This window comes from Aphelocoma coerulescens, chromosome 2 (assembly GCF_041296385.1).
Source record: "Aphelocoma coerulescens isolate FSJ_1873_10779 chromosome 2, UR_Acoe_1.0, whole genome shotgun sequence".
Classification (NCBI taxonomy): Eukaryota; Metazoa; Chordata; class Aves; order Passeriformes; family Corvidae; genus Aphelocoma; species Aphelocoma coerulescens.
Window position 1 is genome coordinate 57,177,394 of NC_091015.1, and position 18,015 is coordinate 57,195,408.

General features: G+C 42.2%; 1 protein-coding gene across 1 annotated transcript in view; it reads left to right on the forward strand.

Annotated features, from left to right (window-relative positions):
• Nucleotides 1-496: 496 nt before the first annotated feature.
• TRANK1 (tetratricopeptide repeat and ankyrin repeat containing 1) overlaps nt 497-18,015 on the forward strand; it is a 49,512-nt gene continuing 31,993 nt past the window's right edge. The window contains exons 1-6 of the mRNA XM_069007653.1: nt 497-526; nt 10,251-10,385; nt 11,460-11,583; nt 12,734-12,884; nt 13,874-13,992; nt 16,949-17,032. Of these exons, the coding sequence (XP_068863754.1) occupies nt 10,252-10,385; nt 11,460-11,583; nt 12,734-12,884; nt 13,874-13,992; nt 16,949-17,032 (612 nt within the window). The 5' untranslated portion in view covers nt 497-526; nt 10,251. The remainder of the gene's footprint in view (nt 527-10,250; nt 10,386-11,459; nt 11,584-12,733; nt 12,885-13,873; nt 13,993-16,948; nt 17,033-18,015) is intronic.

Sequence of the window (18,015 nt, forward strand, 5' to 3'; positions counted from 1 at the left end):
GGAAACGATTAATTAGCAAACAATTGCATCGCAGGAGGACAAGCCTTCATTCCCCAGGTGATCCCTGCACAGTGGAAGACCAAAGCAGCCACAGCTTCCTCTGCGCGGGGGCTGCCGTGAGAAGCCAGAGGGACAGCACGGCGCCTCAGGACGCGGGGTGCCCCTGGCGCAGACGAACGCTGATTTTCCAAGTATCCTGAAAGCACCGCTAACGTCATTTTAAAAAATGGCACTTTCTACACTTCCCGCTGCGGAGGGAGCCCAAACCCATCCCAAAGCCACTTCCTGAACGCTCCGCCGCGCAAATGGACTCCTGGTACCACCCACCCCCACTGCGGGTCGGGGCGGCGGGGGGGGACATCCCCCGCGGGCGGGGCGGTCTCGTTTCGATTTCCCGAGGGCGATGGATTTGTTTCAATTCCCCCCCTTCCCCGGTGACGCGGGCGGCGGGGGCGGGACGCGGGGCGGAGAGTTTAAGGGCGACAAGCGGAGCGCGCCCCGGCGGCGGCGGGGAACGGGCCGGCAGGTAGATGCGCTTCCTTGGCGACCCCTTGTACTCCCCTCACTTCCCCGGTAAGGCGGGCGCGGGCATCGGCCGCCCGCCGCTCCGTGCGGGATGCCGGGGTGCGGCGGGCGAGCCGCGGCGGGAGCTGCCCGCGCCCCCCGCGCTGCTCCATCGGTGCTTCGTGCAGCGCGGGGGCAGCCGCGGCCTCCTGGGGGTGGCTTCCCATCTCGGTGGAGCTGGTGGGAGCTTCCTGCATATTGGAGCAGTTCCGGAGAGGGGACGTGCTGCCCCGAGGAGGAGCGTGGGTGCGGGGTTTGGCGTGTGGGCAGCGGGGGTGGCTGTGCTGGTTGGGAAGCCTGCCAGGGAATGTGTGGGGTGGTTGAAAGAGAAGGGGAAGAGTGCATTCTTGCTCCGGCCGGGCATCTGGGAGTGTGTGTTGGCCTGGTACGGTTTGCGCGGAGGAGCTGGGGGAGATGTGATGCCGTGTCCGTGCTTGAAAAGAAGAGGGAGAACTCCTTTAGCGTAGCCCGGAGCGAAGCATTGTCTTCAGTGGTTTTGGATCCTTTCCCTGAAAAGCAAAACTCTTCTACAAGGTCGTGGAGTGGTCACTTAACAAAACAGACTTTTTCAACTGGAAAGGAGTTTGAGCACAGTGTGCACTGCAAAAGAATAAATGCAAAAGGATCTCTCACCAGCTTTTGTATTTTTTTTTTTTTTGGCGATTTACAGAGAATTAACTTCAGATTTATTGCGAATGAGAAGAGGCTTTGCTTTCCCGTGAAAACATGCCAGAGGGAGTATTTCCGACCAGTGTTTTTTTACCAACATGCAATTAAGATTTGTCAAGCATTGGCTGTGACCTGCACGCACTTGAAAACCTTGGTGTTAGGGCAATCTTGGTGTTTTGGTCTTGGGGTATTTTTTGTTTGTTTTTAACTCATTCCAGAGTCAATACCCTCTGGAGTGAATCTATACAAAGGAAATATGCAGGCTGTTGGTTGCTGTTTCTCTTACCTGGTCATAGAATCATAAGAAATGCTGAGTTGGAAGAGCCTTTCAGGATCATCGAGTCCAAGTCCTGGCCCCGCACAGGACACCCACCCTTATAATCACACCATGTGCCTGAGAGTGTTGTCCAAATGCCTCTTAACTGAGACAGGCTTGGTGCTGTGACCACTTCGCTGGGGAACCTCTTTCTGGTATCCATTCTAAACCTCCCCTGACTCAGCTTCGGGCCATTCCCCCAGGTCCTGTTACTGGGCACCACAGAGAAGAGATCAGTGCCTGCCCTTCCTCTTCCCCTCACGAGGAAGCTGCAGACTGCAACGAGATGTCCCCTCAGTCTCCTCCAGACTACGAACCAAGTGACCTCAGCCACTCCCCATACAGCTTCGTCTTCAGACCTGTCACAATCCTTGCGGTCCTTTGGATGCTCCCTAACAGCTTAATGTCTTTTTTATTTTGTGGTGCCTGAAACTGCACACAGTATTCAAGGTGAGGCCACACCAGTGCAAAGGAGAGCAGGATAATGATGACAGGAACATTGCTAGGCTGAGCAAACAACTCCAGCAGTGTAAACATCTCCCTCTTGGACTGAGTTAGGTCTTGTATGTCTGAGCTAGACTAGGGATTTCAAGATTGTTGTTTCAGAGAGAAACAGAAAGGTTAACTTTTCCCATTCTTGTGAGGTTTCGGTGGTTTTGGTGTTGACACAGTAATGACACTGTGCGAACAGAATATTGAACATTCTTTTGCATAATTTTTTTGTATATAAAATGGAAAATGCAAGTATTTTCTTAATTTACTGTAAATCATAGGTATTTGTATGTATAAGCAGATGTGTTTCTTGAAAAAGCAACTCCAGACATGGCTCAACCTTATGTTTTCTTAGGTATAATTTGTTATTGGTAGGTTACAAAGAAGGAAAAATCTTTTGAAGCTGAAGGCAAAGAAGCCTGTTTTGTTTCCTTTAACAAAACAGGATGTGCTGGGGAGCAAGGCCACAGACCTGTTGCTGCTGCAAGCTGTGAAGCAGTCTTCAAGGAAGGCTAGTCACATGTGTTTGGCCTGAGTTCAGCTTGCAAGGAAAGGAGGAAGGATGTTCTGAGGTGTCATCTGGTTTTGGCTGGGATAGAGTTAATTTTCTTCCTAATAGCTGGTACGGTGCTGTGCTTTGGATTTAGGATGAGAATAATGTTGATAAAACACTGATGTTTTTGTTGTTGCTAAGCAGTGCTTATCCTAAGTCAAGCATTTATCAGCTTGTCCCACCAGTGGGGAGGCTGGGTGGGGGCACAGGAAGCTAGCAGGGGACACAGCTGGGACAGCTAACCCGAACTGTCCAAAGGGATATTCCATCCCATAGAATGTCATGCTGGTCTGTCAGGTTTCTGTTGCCCTGTCCATGGGTTTCCCAGGGTCTAAAGTAGGTGCAGAGCTGGTGTCCTGGGGTGTGTGCACCCATCTCTTTTTGTGAAAGGTGTTGTCTTGTTCCTGGTGATGTGCTTCTGATGTCCATTTCCTTGCTGTGTCACTTCCTTGCCTGGTACCTTTCCTGTGTGCAAGTGAACCACAAATCCCTGCTGTAAAGATCGGTAACATTTCAATGTCCACGTATTGTGGTTTTGCATGGTTTTCTGCTCATCAGCAGGTCAGGCCCAACTTCTGGCTGGGTTTGGGTCCCGTTTCTGTAGTCCTGTTTGGTGGTCACGCATCCAAAGAACTGAGCTGCCAAGCTGTGTCAGCTGTGAGTTTGGTACGTGGCTAGCTGGAGACATCAGGTAGCTGGGCTTTGTTATTAATAGCAATTGCTTTCTGACAGTTTGCACAAACAGAAAGCAACATACAGTGGTAATCTGAAAAAGGAGGACCTCGGGAGGTCATACTGGCCAGATATGCCCAGAACAGAGCCCTTGCCCAGACTCTTGTTGTGTGTGTATTCCACTTATATCCCTTGTTTCATTCAGACCTTGCACACGTCTTCCCTATCTGGTTTGTATGTGGTGTTTGAGGTGTTAACAGGCCTTTGAGTTGAGACATCCGTGCTAATCGAGCCCTGAGCTGCATTTGCCAAATGTTGATAAGGATGTTTGTCTTGTTTCTGACAATGTCTGTGCCCTACATTCATCAGTTTACTACAGAGCACATTTCCAGGGAAAAGCTTGGTATAAAATGAAGTGCAGCCTGGGATATTCTGTCTCATTCTCTGCTCTCTCACCCCAGCCATTTAACATCTTTTGGAAGCACAGCCAGAACTCAGAAGTCTCACAGCTGGCTTCTAAAATACGGAAATAGTTCTTGCACACTAGACCCAGTTTAGGTGAGAATCCTTTCTCAATAGTGAGAGGTGCTTTGTGCTGTCAAGGTGTACTGATTCAGTGTGGCACTGCACCGGTGGAGCTACAGAACAGTAGCTTGAATTCCTCTAGTACTACTTCTGCCTGAACACTTAGGAAGGAAGGGTATCTGGAGAAGCAAAACTCTGTAAGTGGTGTTGAGGATTGCTTGTGTCCAGTGATGGAGGTTGTGTACATGTCTCCAGTTCAGACTGAAACAACCCAATAAAGTTTTCTCTCTATTCTACCTGGGAAATGGTTTGCTTTGTCTTCTTAGAGGCAAACAGCTCCAGAGATGCATGCTGTCTTTATCTTTGGAGTACTGTGATGTATAGGACACTCACTGGCTATAGAGCCCAGAAGCAGTAAAGAAACTTCATTTGGTCCAATTTGTGCTGAGTTCAGGACAACGTAATAACTGATAAGAAGCTATCACTATTCTGCTCTGATTACCCTAATCTAATCCAAATCTGCTCTAGAATCTCATTCATCATTTTCCAAGTGGTGCTGGCTTTTACTGGGAGCAAAGGGTCTTTGGCACTTCCAAGGTCTGTTACAAATCTGGTAATGTGACTTCTTACAGAATTTTATTTTTTTTCTTGTTTCATAGGGCTGAGTGAGAATCTATCTATAGATAGGCTATCTCCATCTATTTATCTGAATATATCCCTAATGGTAGGGATGTCTAATGAGAAGCTGTCTAAATTATAGGCTCTTCATTTGAGTTGACCAGTTTCTCCAACATGAGCTCACATTTTGCCAGGGCTGAACATGAGATCTTCATGTTCATGTTCACCTTCTTCAGTATCTCTCTTCGTGAGACACTGGCTGAATATTCAACTAAATTATTGTTCAGATAGTTGTGATACCACTGTGACGTTTTTCAGACTAAACAGATCCATGAGGATGTCCATGTCTAAATCTCAGCTTCTTTCCTCTCTTCTACAGGAGCTTTCCAAATGTCTCTGCTTGTAGCCTGGTCAGTTAAAAGCTGTTCATTTTTGTCTCTGCTGTTTCTTCAGGGCCTCCTCTGAAAGTACAGGTGATTTCCAGATTTTTCATTTGACTTTTCAGCATTCAGTGGAAAACTGAGAGAAGTACATTTTTCCCTGCTTTTCACTGTCAAGGTTAGGCTTATACACATTCAAAGGAGTCTGTGTTCTCTAAATATGTCTTTGGTAGCTGTTGTTGTCAGGAAAACAGGTAAAACTGGCTAGCAGGCAGAGCACTGCCATGGTTACGGCCTCTTACAGCCTTGTCAGCCTATATTTTTCCTTCTTTTACTGGGTCTGCCCTGACATTCACATATGCCTATATCAGGTCACGAGGGAAGTGTCATTTGGAAGAATGCAGTGTCCTTTTGCTGGGTGACCGCAGGGCTGCCTGCACGGTTCGTGCCAGTGGTGGGCACGTGGCTGCTGGAGTCCGTCTGGTGTAGCAGAAGGGGTGGCATGACAGTTCTTTCTTGGTGGCATCATGCTCTTGGAGCCAGCATGCTTTTGTTGAACGAGAGCTAATAGAGTCCTAAGGTTTCCTGTTGAGAAAACATGAATTATTCGAATGCTGATGAAATGTATTTAGTTGTAACTAAAGCCAAAGCCAGATGCATTGTTGGGCTTTTTCTCTCACTGCCTATTGTCAGTTTGCAATGTCTGCTTTTTGGGTTAACGAGGAAGAAGGAATGATTCATCTGCTTAATAGGACTGAGGAAAGCACAGTCTTTAGAAGTCAGATCTCCTGAAAATAGGATTCTTATTTGTCACCATTCTTTTAATTCAGATGCAAGGCTCCTAAGATTGCTGTACTTCGTTTGCTGCTTGCTTTATGAAAATCTACTGTGTCCAGAGAATAATATTTTTATTCTGCCACTGAGTAATGCCATACGGATGTATCCTTAAAGCTTAACTTAACAATAATAAAAGCATGGCTGTGTAGCCCTTGTACTTTTTTTCCTGTGAATTTAACACTGTCATGCAGTTTCTCTTTTTAAAAAGTGTAAAGCAGATGCAGACAGAAAAACCAATGGCTCGGGTTCACTCTCAAATTTCTAAAGTTTTTAGCACTGCCAGCTTCAGATGTTCAAAAAGCACAAGCTGGCCTCTTGAGACCGATAGCTGGCATAAGGAACACAACATTTTTCAATAGTGACAAATGGCTTTTCTGGGCAGCCTCCATTTGTGTTTTCAAAATTATCTTCTGAAGCGAGGGGAATCAAAACTTAGCATTGGAACCACTCTAAATCTGCCCTGCTTCTGAGAGCAGTCTGACTGAAGCAGTTCAGTGGGACACTGACCAGCCCAGTAACATAAGAGTTGACGGCATGTAAAGTAAATGGAAATTTTGACCACTGGCAGCAGTAGGGTTTGGAGCAGATTGTTTCTGACTTAACTGTATAATCTTTTGTTTTAATTCTGTGAGTAAAAATTAATGTGCTTCATTTTGCTGTCATGGTTGTGCTGGTGGTCTCAGGAGTCATAAAAAAACTAAACAAAGTAGATCTTGTTGTCTGTTTGATTTTTTGTTTGTTTTGTTTCTGTTTTATTTCTGTGATTGATAAGGTCTGAACAATGCACTTCTAGACCTTAGGGTGTCCCCACACCATTATGTGTTTCATAGACTCCATAGCTTTGGAGAAATCCCTGCTTCACGAGGGGAACAGGTGTCTGGCTGGGATGGAGTTAATTTTCTTCATAGTAGCTGGTATGGTGCTTTAAATTTGTGAGCAAAACAATGCTGATAACACAGTAATGTTTTAGCTGTTGCTGAGCAGTGTTTGCACAGTCTTCTCTGTTCCTCACTCTGCCTCCAAGTGAATAGATTTGGGGGGTGCACAAGAGGTTGGGAGGGGACACAACTGGGCAGATGACCCCAGCTGACTGAAGGGATAGTCAGTGCCATGTAGCATCATGCTCAGCAATGATAATGCAGAGGAGGGGATTTTGGGAGTTAGCCTTCCCTGTCTTGGGAACTGGATGGGCATTATTCTGTGTAGGGGAGGTGGTTAATGATTGCCTTTGCATCACTTGTTTTGTTTTCTTTCTCTCTTCTTCCAAGTCTCTTGTGGTCACTGAACAATTTTTATCTTGACCTACACATTTTCTTGGCTTTACTTCTTGCTTTTCTCTTTCCCCATCCCACTTGGGGGGGGTGGGGGGATGCAAGTACTTAGCTACCCACCAGGGTTAACCCACAGCACTTACCCCCAAAAATTCTATCTATAGTTATATCCAGATACAGCTTTGACTTTTACCTGTGCAGTTAAGGCAGCGTAATAGACAATAGTTTTGTTTAATGCTCCTCACGCTCGACAGACTTTACATAATAGGCCCTCAGTTAGTCCACTGGTTTTGAGTTAAAATTGTTTATGCTGCAGGAAGATGTTGGGCAATAGCAAGACATGCTGTGCTAGTCTGCACGGCAGTTCTTTTGGATCATTAACTTAGATGTCAGATTTGCATGCCCACTGTATCTCTTGGGTCTGCAAACTTGGGTGTAGTTGCTAAAGCCTGCAGCAGATGTCTCAGTTATTCAAAAGATCTACAGTTTGAAGGTTTGGCTGGGAAACTCCAGATCTGGAAAAGGATGAGAATTTGTGTTCTGGTGAAAATTCCTGCTGCCTCGAAAGGGGAGGGCATGCCGCCCTCTGGTCTGAAACAGGGAATTCAGTTCCAAAATTTCTCAGCACAGGACACATTTGAAAGGCCTTTTAAAATGTTTGTTGGTGCTTCTGCTGTACTGTGGAAAGAACAATCTTTTAAATGTCTTGCAAATATCTTTTATTTGTATTTGTACTTTTAGTATATTCCAAAGAAAAGTAAGATAAAAGTATAATTCTGGGGGGAAAAAATCACACTGAGTAACAGCATAGTTTTCTTAAAAAAAAAGAAAAACCTATTCAGCTATAATTTAAAAACCACTGGTTCACATGTATTCTTTCTTGAAGAAACTTCTGTGTAGCTGAACTATTTTGGTATTATTCTTGAGATAATAATTTGTCAAACTTTCAGATGATAAAGAATTGAAATCTGAAAGAATTACACAAAAGGTGAGGTAGAACCATCTTTTAGCACTTGTTTTTTTTCCTTTGTTCTGTTGCTCTATTTTTTCCTTTTTCTCACCTTGATAATGCTCATACCATGCAGTGTAAAAGAAGTCCTGAATATGTTATGAGTACACTTGACTGGCTGTCTGGAGAAGTAGTATTTTTAAAGTGTATGCTGTAGGTACATTGCTCAATAAAGTGATTATTTAATTTGCCTGGGATAAATGTAAAAATTACTCCTCTAGCATGACTGGTTTTTGTATCTCCGCCACGTAGATGGGACCTCTTTTTCTTCAATTTAATTTTTAGCCAGGATTTCATCTTTTCTTCATGCTTCCCTGGAGTTAGCAAGGTGATGATTTGATTACAGACATTAGCATGGACTGTTTATTTGTTTAATTAAGACATAACTTCTGACAGGTCATTTCCCAGTCAGTCTGAAGAAGTTTGGATCTGAGCTTTATGGTTGCACCTGGTTCTTCTGCTGTTGCCTCCTCAGAGTTGTGGGCCGCTGCTCTCCTGTCTGCTTAGTTCATTTTGAGCCTGACAAGTGCTTTTTGTGCTTGGATAAATGTGAAGGCACAGTACCATCCATAGTGTGCCTCATCATACCTCTGTGTTCACAAGACAGCACCAATTCTCAGTGCTTCAGGCTCATTATGAGGAATACTACAGAGAAAATACATCAGTAATGTTTCTTGCTTTGTCTGTAAATTCATATACTTAAAAATATCTAGTTTGCTCTGTTGTCAAGAGATCTTGCAGATATTTTAGTCCTGCTTTCAGCTGGGATAATTTTCTACTGAGTAGCTGGTACAGTTCTGTGTGTTGGATTTAGTATGAGCATAATGTTGATAACACACTGATGTTTTAGTAGTTGCTGAGCCGTGTTTGCCCTAAGTCAAGGACTTTTCAGCTTCTGATGCTGCCCTGTCAGCTGCAGGGGGACTCAGGAAACTGGGAGGGGGCACAGCCAGGACAGCTGACCTGAACTGGCCAAATGGATACTCTGTACCATAGAATGTCATGTATATAAATTAAGAGGGAAAGCTGTCCAGGGGCTGCTCCTCAGGAACTGGACATTGGTCAGCGGATAGTGAGCAATTGCAGTGTGCATTCATTGTTTTGTATATTCTAAGTTTATTATTAGTAGTATCAGTACTAGTATTTTCCCTTCCTTTTCTGTCCTGTTAACTCTCTTTATGTCAACACACAAATTTTACTTTTTTCCCCTGATTCTCTCCCTGATGCTGCTCGGGGAGTGGGGGAGTGAGCTGAGGTCTGTGGGGTGTTTAGCTGCCTGTCAAGACTAAACCTTGACATTATGTTAGCAGGTTGCGAAGGTTACAGATTTTAAGGGTTTTGTTACAGGTCTGTTAATAATACCTGGATAATAAGTAAATCTGTGCGTTCCTATTTGGTGAATTAATCTTACTTAATTGCGCTGAGATTTGTGAGATTCATACAGGTTTTTACAGGTAATGGAAACAGCTTTTAATAATAAAATCGATCTGTGAAGAATGATTCTACACAACACTTTACCATTGGATATTTCTCTTGTCTGTTTCTAATGTGCTGTTTCTTAACATACATGTAGCTGGTTTTCCTCTTGTGTTTGTTTCTTTCATCTAGCTGCCTGACCATGTGATTAGTTTTGTTTAATGACCCTGATTTTAGAATTTTAATGATGAAATAAGTTCAGTAAGTTACAGTTGAGTCTAGTTTCAACGTTTGTTTTCTTTGGCCACTTCCTATTTTCATTTTGATAACTGTCTAAGTGTGATTCAAGGGCCTCATGCACTATTACTATACTATGTTAGAATATTTTCTTACAGTAATTAAGTTTCTAAGTAGTTTTGTATACATTGGATTGTTGAGTGTCTAGACAAAAGACCTAGACAAAAAAGTCATAAATAAAAAGCAAGTAAACGAGTTTTGTGTTTCATAAATTGAAATGTATAGCTTCATGTGTTTCTTAAGTATGCAAATGCTGTTTGTTTTCTCAGATATTTCCTCCTGCATTGAGTTTATGTGCACACATTGAAATAATTTTGAATCTTAATTTAAAAGATGTGGTTTAAGACCTGAGGAGAAAAACTGAAAAAAATGGGTACCAGTGGTGTAGATCTGGTTAGCTGAAGTTTATTAAAAAGTAGGTGGGAAGTTGACATCAACAGCAAAGATGAGGCTGTCATCTGAATTCTATTTTACTATTCCAACTGCAGCAAACAGAGAAGATGTGCTCTTTTGTCCTCCTTTTCAAATATGCAAAAACTAAGATAAAAATTTAAGTCAATTTTAGAGAAAGAAGTGTCAAATAAGTCAGTGGTTTTGTTTTTAAAATTTTTGTTTGTTTTGTTTTCCTTAGCATGGATCCCATGACATATGCACAGTTGAAGAGGCAAGCTGGGAACCAGGATTTTAAAAATGGAAATTACTCTTTGGCCATCAAAAACTATGATGAAGCTCTACAAACGCTTGGTTATTTAATGCAATGGGTCCCGTAAGTATTCTTGAATTGTGAGATGTAAACCACAAGACAAGCCTGAAATATGTTAAGATGTATGGTTGTACAGTTAATTCAAAACTCTATTTTTTGGCCTAACACTTGATTTTCTTGTATTATTTTATAATTACCCTGTTCATTACATATATGTGAGAGATTAATTAATGACTTAAATCTGAATATTTTTACATAAATTTCAATTATAAGTTAGTGCAATTAAAGCTCAAATTGATTTTCCAAAAACTGCTCTGGTTTCTGTTAAATTACTTCTGTTTCTTAGTTGACATGTTGTGGATTAATCCTGCTGTGATTTTGCCATGTCCTGGCCTGTTGTTACATGAGTCACTTGATTATCTGTAAAATGATTCATGCAGGTTACTTTGTTCTTGTTATTTGGTCTTCTTAGTATTCTGAGGCTTGTTAAAAATAATTTTTCAGCAGAAAATTCCTTTGGGTGTTTCTTTCCAGATGTTAAGTGCTTTTCCTCAGTTAACGTCAGTTGTTAATGTTATTAATGATTAAATAGCTGAGTATTATGTTGACTATTAAGTATTCATTACTACTGTATATTAACACTGCTGTTAACTTAACACCAGCCACTCATTTATTTTAAATGTGGATTTTTCTGTTGACTTCACCACGTGGTGATAAGCTAAAATGCATTGAGGTTGTTTTTTGGTGAGTTTAGTACTCTTTCCATCCCACAGCTTCCATTCATGTGTCTGTTTTCCCCTATTCCTGGCTGCTGGCTTTCACTGAGCCATATGTAGGTGTATTGAGGTGGTCTGAACTCTTTCTAAATCCTCATACTTCATTATTCCAGTGGGTTGGCTTTCTGCTTCAGAAGAGACCAGGTTATCATTATGGGTATCACTAAGGTATAATTAGGATGTCTCTAAGACATTTTATAGCCAATATTCAAATGATCTTTATTATCTACAACTACATTTTTTACCTCTCGTTTTGTTACGTGGGTGAATGTGTAATTTTTTCAGTTTTTTCATATTGCTAACTATAAAGTATGATCCTTTTTCAAGTGAATAAACAGTAATGCTAAAACCATATCTTTAGGTGTTCCCGGGACATCGCTGTGTTGTTGTGCAACAAATCAACTGCCCTGTACTGCCTGGGCAAATGGAAGGATTCAATGGTTTTAGCCCGCCAAAGCTTACAGTGGGATCCAGAGTATGTTAAGGTATTCACATGCTTAAGCTGACAGTTTTGCATGCCTTCCATGCTTTTTTTTTTTTAATAAAAGTGTAATTATCTTCTTTTTATTGTGTTTTGTCTTTGGGGTGTGATGAATAAATATAGCATCAAATTCCAGAATTGGTGTTGATTCTATACATAAGCATCAGATTTATGGCTGTAATGGTACATTTAATAAAATTAATCAGCTCTCTTTTTCACCAGGAGATACTGATTCTCTCTGGGTCCTGGTGAGAGAGGTACCAATGCTTTCAAGAAATGTAGCTATTAATATCCCAAACAAGGGTTACCTGTTAATAAGTCGCCAGTTCCTGGGAGTGGTACTTGGTGATCGAGGTCGTATTGTATTTCCAGTGAACAGAACAATACACTACGCTTAGCTTGTGATTAAATACACATTGATTAAGTACACCTGACTCAAATAGCCATCTGTTAGGAATAAGTAGGAGTTGTACAGTATTTATGACATGGAGGCATACTCTTGGATTGGCTTTTATGTGCAATAAACAGTCTTCTGGTCTAACCACTAAAGACTCCCAGAGGCTTTAGTAGAACGTTTTTGATTTAGATATGGTAAAATTGCATCCAAATACCCTTTTAACTTGTGCTGTGTTGCAGCATGCCAGTTATTTGATTTGAACTCCGCTGTGACCCTGAGCTGGTACGAGCTGGTACAACCTAATTCAGGGGTGCATATAAACACATTCAGGTGCTGTTGGCTGAAGAATATATGCAGTGTGGGAAATACTGCAAAATGCAGTGATGTGGAAACATCAATATATATTCTGGACCTTGTGACACAAAAAACCCCAGTCTTGTCCAGAGGAGGTTAACATACAGCTGCTGAAAGTATGTCTTTCAACCCGTAGCTAATTTCCAAGCTTTGTATTTCAGGATTTATCACTTTTAGTATCTGTGATAATATCAGCAGAACATTGTGAATTTCAAGAGATTAGAATAGAATAGTTATTGCACTTTTTTTTTTCGATCTGTGTATAAGAAGCTGTAGAAATAGTACTACATGTCATTTTTATAACATAATGTGAGAATATAAAAAAACAATTACAACATTTTGTTTTGTAGTAAATATCTCTGAATATTTTCCCAATATCTTTTTATTCTCCTTTTCTTTCCAGGCTTATTATAGAGCTGGCTACTCATTAATCATGTTATCAATGTCTTATGAGGCAGTTTCTATGTTCCACAGAGGTTTGGTTCTCCTGAATTCTTCTGCAGATCGAACTCAAATTGCTGAGTTTATAGCAGGAATCTTCATAAGCGTCAATGGTAAACTCAAATTAAGAGCTTAATTTTTCTAAGAGCCTTCCAGTAGTGATGACAACACTTAGTAGCATGTTCTTTGTGAGATTATTCCTTTGATGCTTCAGTGCCTCAGGTCTGTTTGAGGATTATGAATATATTGAGGATATGGTGAACTTGGTCCATTTTGAATACAGCAGATGCCAACAATCTCAAAACACTGCAGGGGAGTGAGTTGTCTCACAGGAACATTTCAATTATGGAATAGTTAGAAAAGGTCAAAATTTAGAGTCAGGGAGACAAGATTGGAGGTTTGGAGCTCCAGATCCTGGAGGCTTTAAGTGTGTTTTGTCCAGACCACTCTGCTTTTCTTTTAGCTAGATAGATTTGAAGATAATTAGAAGATAGGCAGTTTAAACTTTTTTACAGTGCAGTGTATTTCAGTGTGGAGGACTTTCCCTCAGCTAGTAACGGACAGCAATGGAAAGAGGAAATGTGGCCTTCCTGTGGCGCTGTGTGGGTTTCTTTGAGCAATGTCCACCCTAAGCCTCCCTGTCCTCCTCTCAGTCTCTCCTCCTCTGCTTGCTTTTTAGTCTGTTTAACATGCTTCGTCTGATAGGCCTACAGGCATGCCAGAAGATTTCAGGTTGTGCCTGTGCTGCCTTTTCTTGAGCCTGTAGCCCCATGTTAAGCCCCGTGATTAGTTGTTGCAGTCAGTAGCTGGTTGACCCGTAAGTGGGAGACCTGCCACAAGGTTCATTGAAGCCTCAATGTCTTGGGGCTTTGAGGTGTTTCCTGAGAGCAGGGATTAATTTTTTTGGCCTTGTTTAATGAAGTCTGGTGACTGATAACAGGATGCTGAATCAGTTGTGTGACCAGCATTTCTTAAGTCCCCACTGGGCAATCCCCTGGGTATTAGTGCTAAAATTATCACTGTAGGATGAATTTAGTTGGAGACTCCAACATTTGAAGTGCTGTGTATACCAAATAGTTTTCTCTATTGCTTATTCTTGCAGATGACCGAATCTTGCCACCAACTTTCCACCCTGCATATGATTACATTTTCAGTGCAAGTTTTGATGCACTGATTTGGCAAGCGGTGATAGAAAGGCTGGCCCAGAAAGGGAAGTGGCGGGTAAGTGTGTCACTGTGTCACCATGTCACCTCCCACTGCATGTTGGGCACTCATGTCTTACCTCTTCAGCATAAGCTCGTGTTACCTTTAAAAGCCAAAACTGTGAATATATGTTGCTACCTGGTTCAAATGTCTTGATTTTCAAGGCTTTGAAAAATGCTTTTAGTGATAAATAATTCCTGAAATTCCTTTCTGAGAGGGATACGATGGACTTGAAATCCTACTTGTCTCGTGCTGCTGTCTGTTGTGTCTCTTATAGTTCGACCTAGAGTCATTATTCAATTCAATAGTATTCAAATGAGAGAAACAGCCCTGCGAGCCCTGGGGGTGGAAAAGGAGAAGGAGGAGGTGCTCCAGGCCCAGAGCAAGGGGCTCCTTTGCAGCCTGTCACAAGCAAAGTGGAAGCTTCAGTTGAGGTTTATCAGGGAAAACCTCCTGTTGAGTCATAAGGTTCAGCAAGGACCCACTTGCTTTCCAGACTCCTCAGAGAGGTTCCTGGGTGTGTGTGGCTGGATCCAATCCTACTCCCAGACTTAGTGAATGGTTTACGTTTAAAGGATTATATATGTGTAATCGAGCCTCTATACAACTTTGTCCCACAGGATTAAGGATGACAAACCAAATATATCTATATGAATAAAATAAATAACTTACTTAAATTGACAGTGATAATGATCAGACTAAAATACTTTAATCAGAATTTTTTACCTCACAGTATAGATAGTTATAACAGTTAGGAAGTATAATGTACTATTTATTGAAGCAATATTGAAGCATAGGTATTAAAGATAGCAAAATAGTTATTAAATAGGATTGATGTTACTCACCCATGCCAGCGGCCATGGGCAAAACTCTTTTGCTCAGCCTCCAGGAGTAACCTTGAGGGGAATCTCCACTCAAGGGAGGAATTTACACACACACTTCAGGAAGGGATTTGCTAGAAGACCCTGCCTTTAAAAAGTGTGACTGTGCTTTTATAGTATAAAGTGACTGTCAGTCATGTGTTTCTAGGCTGGCTGTGTCAGCTTAGCAGCTTTTGATAAGTTATCAGTAGTATCACCTGTTGGTTCCTTTATCAGGAACTTTGCTGCATCGTCACTGGTACCAGTTTCGGTCAGGAAACATTGTTTTTCACATCCTCAGAATGTGTAACTTTGGGATTGATGAGTCAAGCTGGTCTCAGCATTCTTCAACACCATAAGTAGTGTGACTCTCCCTTCTCTATCCATCACTGATAACTTTTACAATTTAGGTAAAGTTCAAGCTGTTTTACCACCGTTTAGGGTAGAGCATCGTGCTACACAGCCTGTGGAGACACCATGAAGGAGCAGGCTTTTGACAGGAACCACAGCTTATGGAGGATGTACACTAGAGCTGTGGACTCACTGCAGCCCCACATTCCCCATCTAAGCCTCCTGCTGTGGGCAGGGGCATCTTTCACCAGATCAGATTGTTAAGGGCCTGTCCAACCTGACCATAAACACTGTTAAGGATGGGGCATTCAGAGCTTCTCTGGGCAGCCTGTCCCAGTGCCTCACCACCTGTATCATAAAATTTTTTCCTTATGTCCAATAAAAACGTAGTCTCAAGTCAAAACTGTTGCCTCTTGTCCTGCCACCAAGGCCTTGTTAAAAAATCTTTTTTCTAAACCCCCTTTTTATATTGACCTTATTGCAATAAGGTTTCCCTGAAACCTTCTCCAGGCTGAATAACTCCAACTTTCTCAGCCTTTCATCATAGGAGAGGTGCTTCATCCCACTAATGATTTTTGTGGCCCTTCTCTGGACTCACTCCCACAGATCCATGTTTTTTCTGTGCTGGTGACCCCAGAGCTGGATGTAACATTCCAGGTTGGTCTCAGCAGAGTAGAGAGGTAGAGTCACCTCCCTTGACTTGCTGACCATGCTACTTTTCATGCAGCTCAGGATACTGTTTGTTTTCTGGGCTGCAAGCCGCATTGCTGGCTTTTGTCCTATTTTTTCATCCACCGTTATCCCCCAGGTCCTTCTTCCCCAGTCTGTGGGGGATACTGGGGATTGCCCTGACCCAGGTGAAGGACCTTGCACTTGGCCTTGTTGAACTTCCTGGGGTTCCCATGGGCCTGCTCCTCAAGCCTGTCAGAATCCCTCTGGATGGCATCCCTTTCCCTCGAGCGTTATCAACTGCACCACTCAGTTTGGTGCCATCTGCAAACTGCCTGAGTGATTGAGGGCACCCCACAATTTGAGTGGTGATGTCATTGGTGAAGATAATGAATGTACTGGTCCCAGTACAGGCACTTGAGGGACACCACTCACTACTGGTTTCCACTTGGACAGTAAGTCATTGACTAGAGCTCTTTGGGTGCAGCCATTCTGCCAGTTCCTTATCCATCCAACAGTCCAGTCATTAACCCATATCTCTCCAATTTAGAGCTAAGACTTGTAGGGGACTGTATCAAAGGCCTTACAGAAGTCCAGGTAGATGGCATCCATAGTTCTTCCCTTGTCCTCTGGTGAAGCTTGGTGGGTTTTCAAGGAGCAAGGCAAAGTCTTTTATAGAAACTGAGAAAAAAGAAGAAAGTAGAAGAAGATACAATATTCATTTCTTGCTCTCTGCTTGCGGTGTTGGTGTTAGCTGGAGAGTCTTGTACCCAATGTAAAGGTCCATTCCTAAAGCAAAGGGTTACTTCCAAGTATTGGAAGTATTCCAAGTATTGGAGAATCTTTTAGGACCTAACCTTTTTACATGGTTTTTATTTCTGAGGAAACGTTCATCACTTGTAGCTTCCTACACTTTACTGTGTATTACATGAATTCAGGTGAAAATTAGAAAGGGAGATTCAGTTGGGATCTTATGAAAAGATCTGAAATACTGTTAGCCTGTGTTGGTTTTCCTACAAGATCTGATGAGGCAGTGAAAAACAAAGTTTTAAGTGTACTTATACGAGTGTTAATGTTTGGGATTTTTTTTTCAGTCTTGTCTGTTGTTGTTGTCTGAGAAGCAAGAGTTGCCTCATGATCTCAGAGTTAACCAGGTATCTCTGAAGAATCTCTTTGAGGTAAAGTAGTGTTTTTTATTTTTTCCTTGTATTTATTTCTTTTCTTCCTGATCACTTTAGTGAGAGATTTTCCATCTCGAACTAAGAAAAATAAAATGGAAAGTAATATACAGACATTTTATGATTATGCTTTATCATCTATTCGTTTGAAAATTTAACTTCATGTAATGTAATATTTCTGAATGAGATTTAGTATTTCCATGGTGTATTAGTATTACAAAGGTGTAGTTGGCAGTTTTCTGTGAGCCAGGAGCTGCTGGGAGTTTACCAGCTCTGCAACTCAGGAGCAGCCAGTTTCCATAGCAGTGACATATCAGCTTTCTGGAGGCATCTCACAATGTGTGTGAGAAATTGAGAAATTTCATTGGGCTTCACCATAGAGTCCTAGAATGATTCGGGTTGGAAGGGATGTTAAAGTTCCACCATGGGCAGAGACACCTTCCACATCCCAGTTGCTCTGGGCAACCTGTTCCAGTGCCTCACCACCCTCACCGTAAATAATTTCTGGATTTCTTACAGTTTCTTCCCTGACAGGAACTTTGGAAGATGTTAGCTGTAAGGCTACACAGGACCTCTGCTTGGTGTTTACTGGCTGGCAAGTTAAGGTTTAAGGCATATTTGTGGAATATGCTAGAATTTGCCATTTGGCTGTTGGAGTGCTTGTGGTACTTGTCATAATAATTTCAAATGGGTGCTTTTTCCATGATTGTATTTCAGTTAGGTGCCTGACAGAGTGAGCAGGAGTAATTCTGAGGGTAATGCAAAGGAAGTAAATTCACATCTCTTCACAGGCTTGTTTTTAGGGATAGCAGAAGAATTAGTGAATGGATAAATGCAAGCGTGTCTTGGTTGGGTATCATTAGGCAGATGTGCTGTGCCAGTGCTAGCAGAGTAACTTCACTCTGGAAATGAAGCATGGCAACACAGCAGAAGACCCATGCAGAGGGTCTTAGCAAGGTATCTTCCTGGACAAGCAAAGCAAA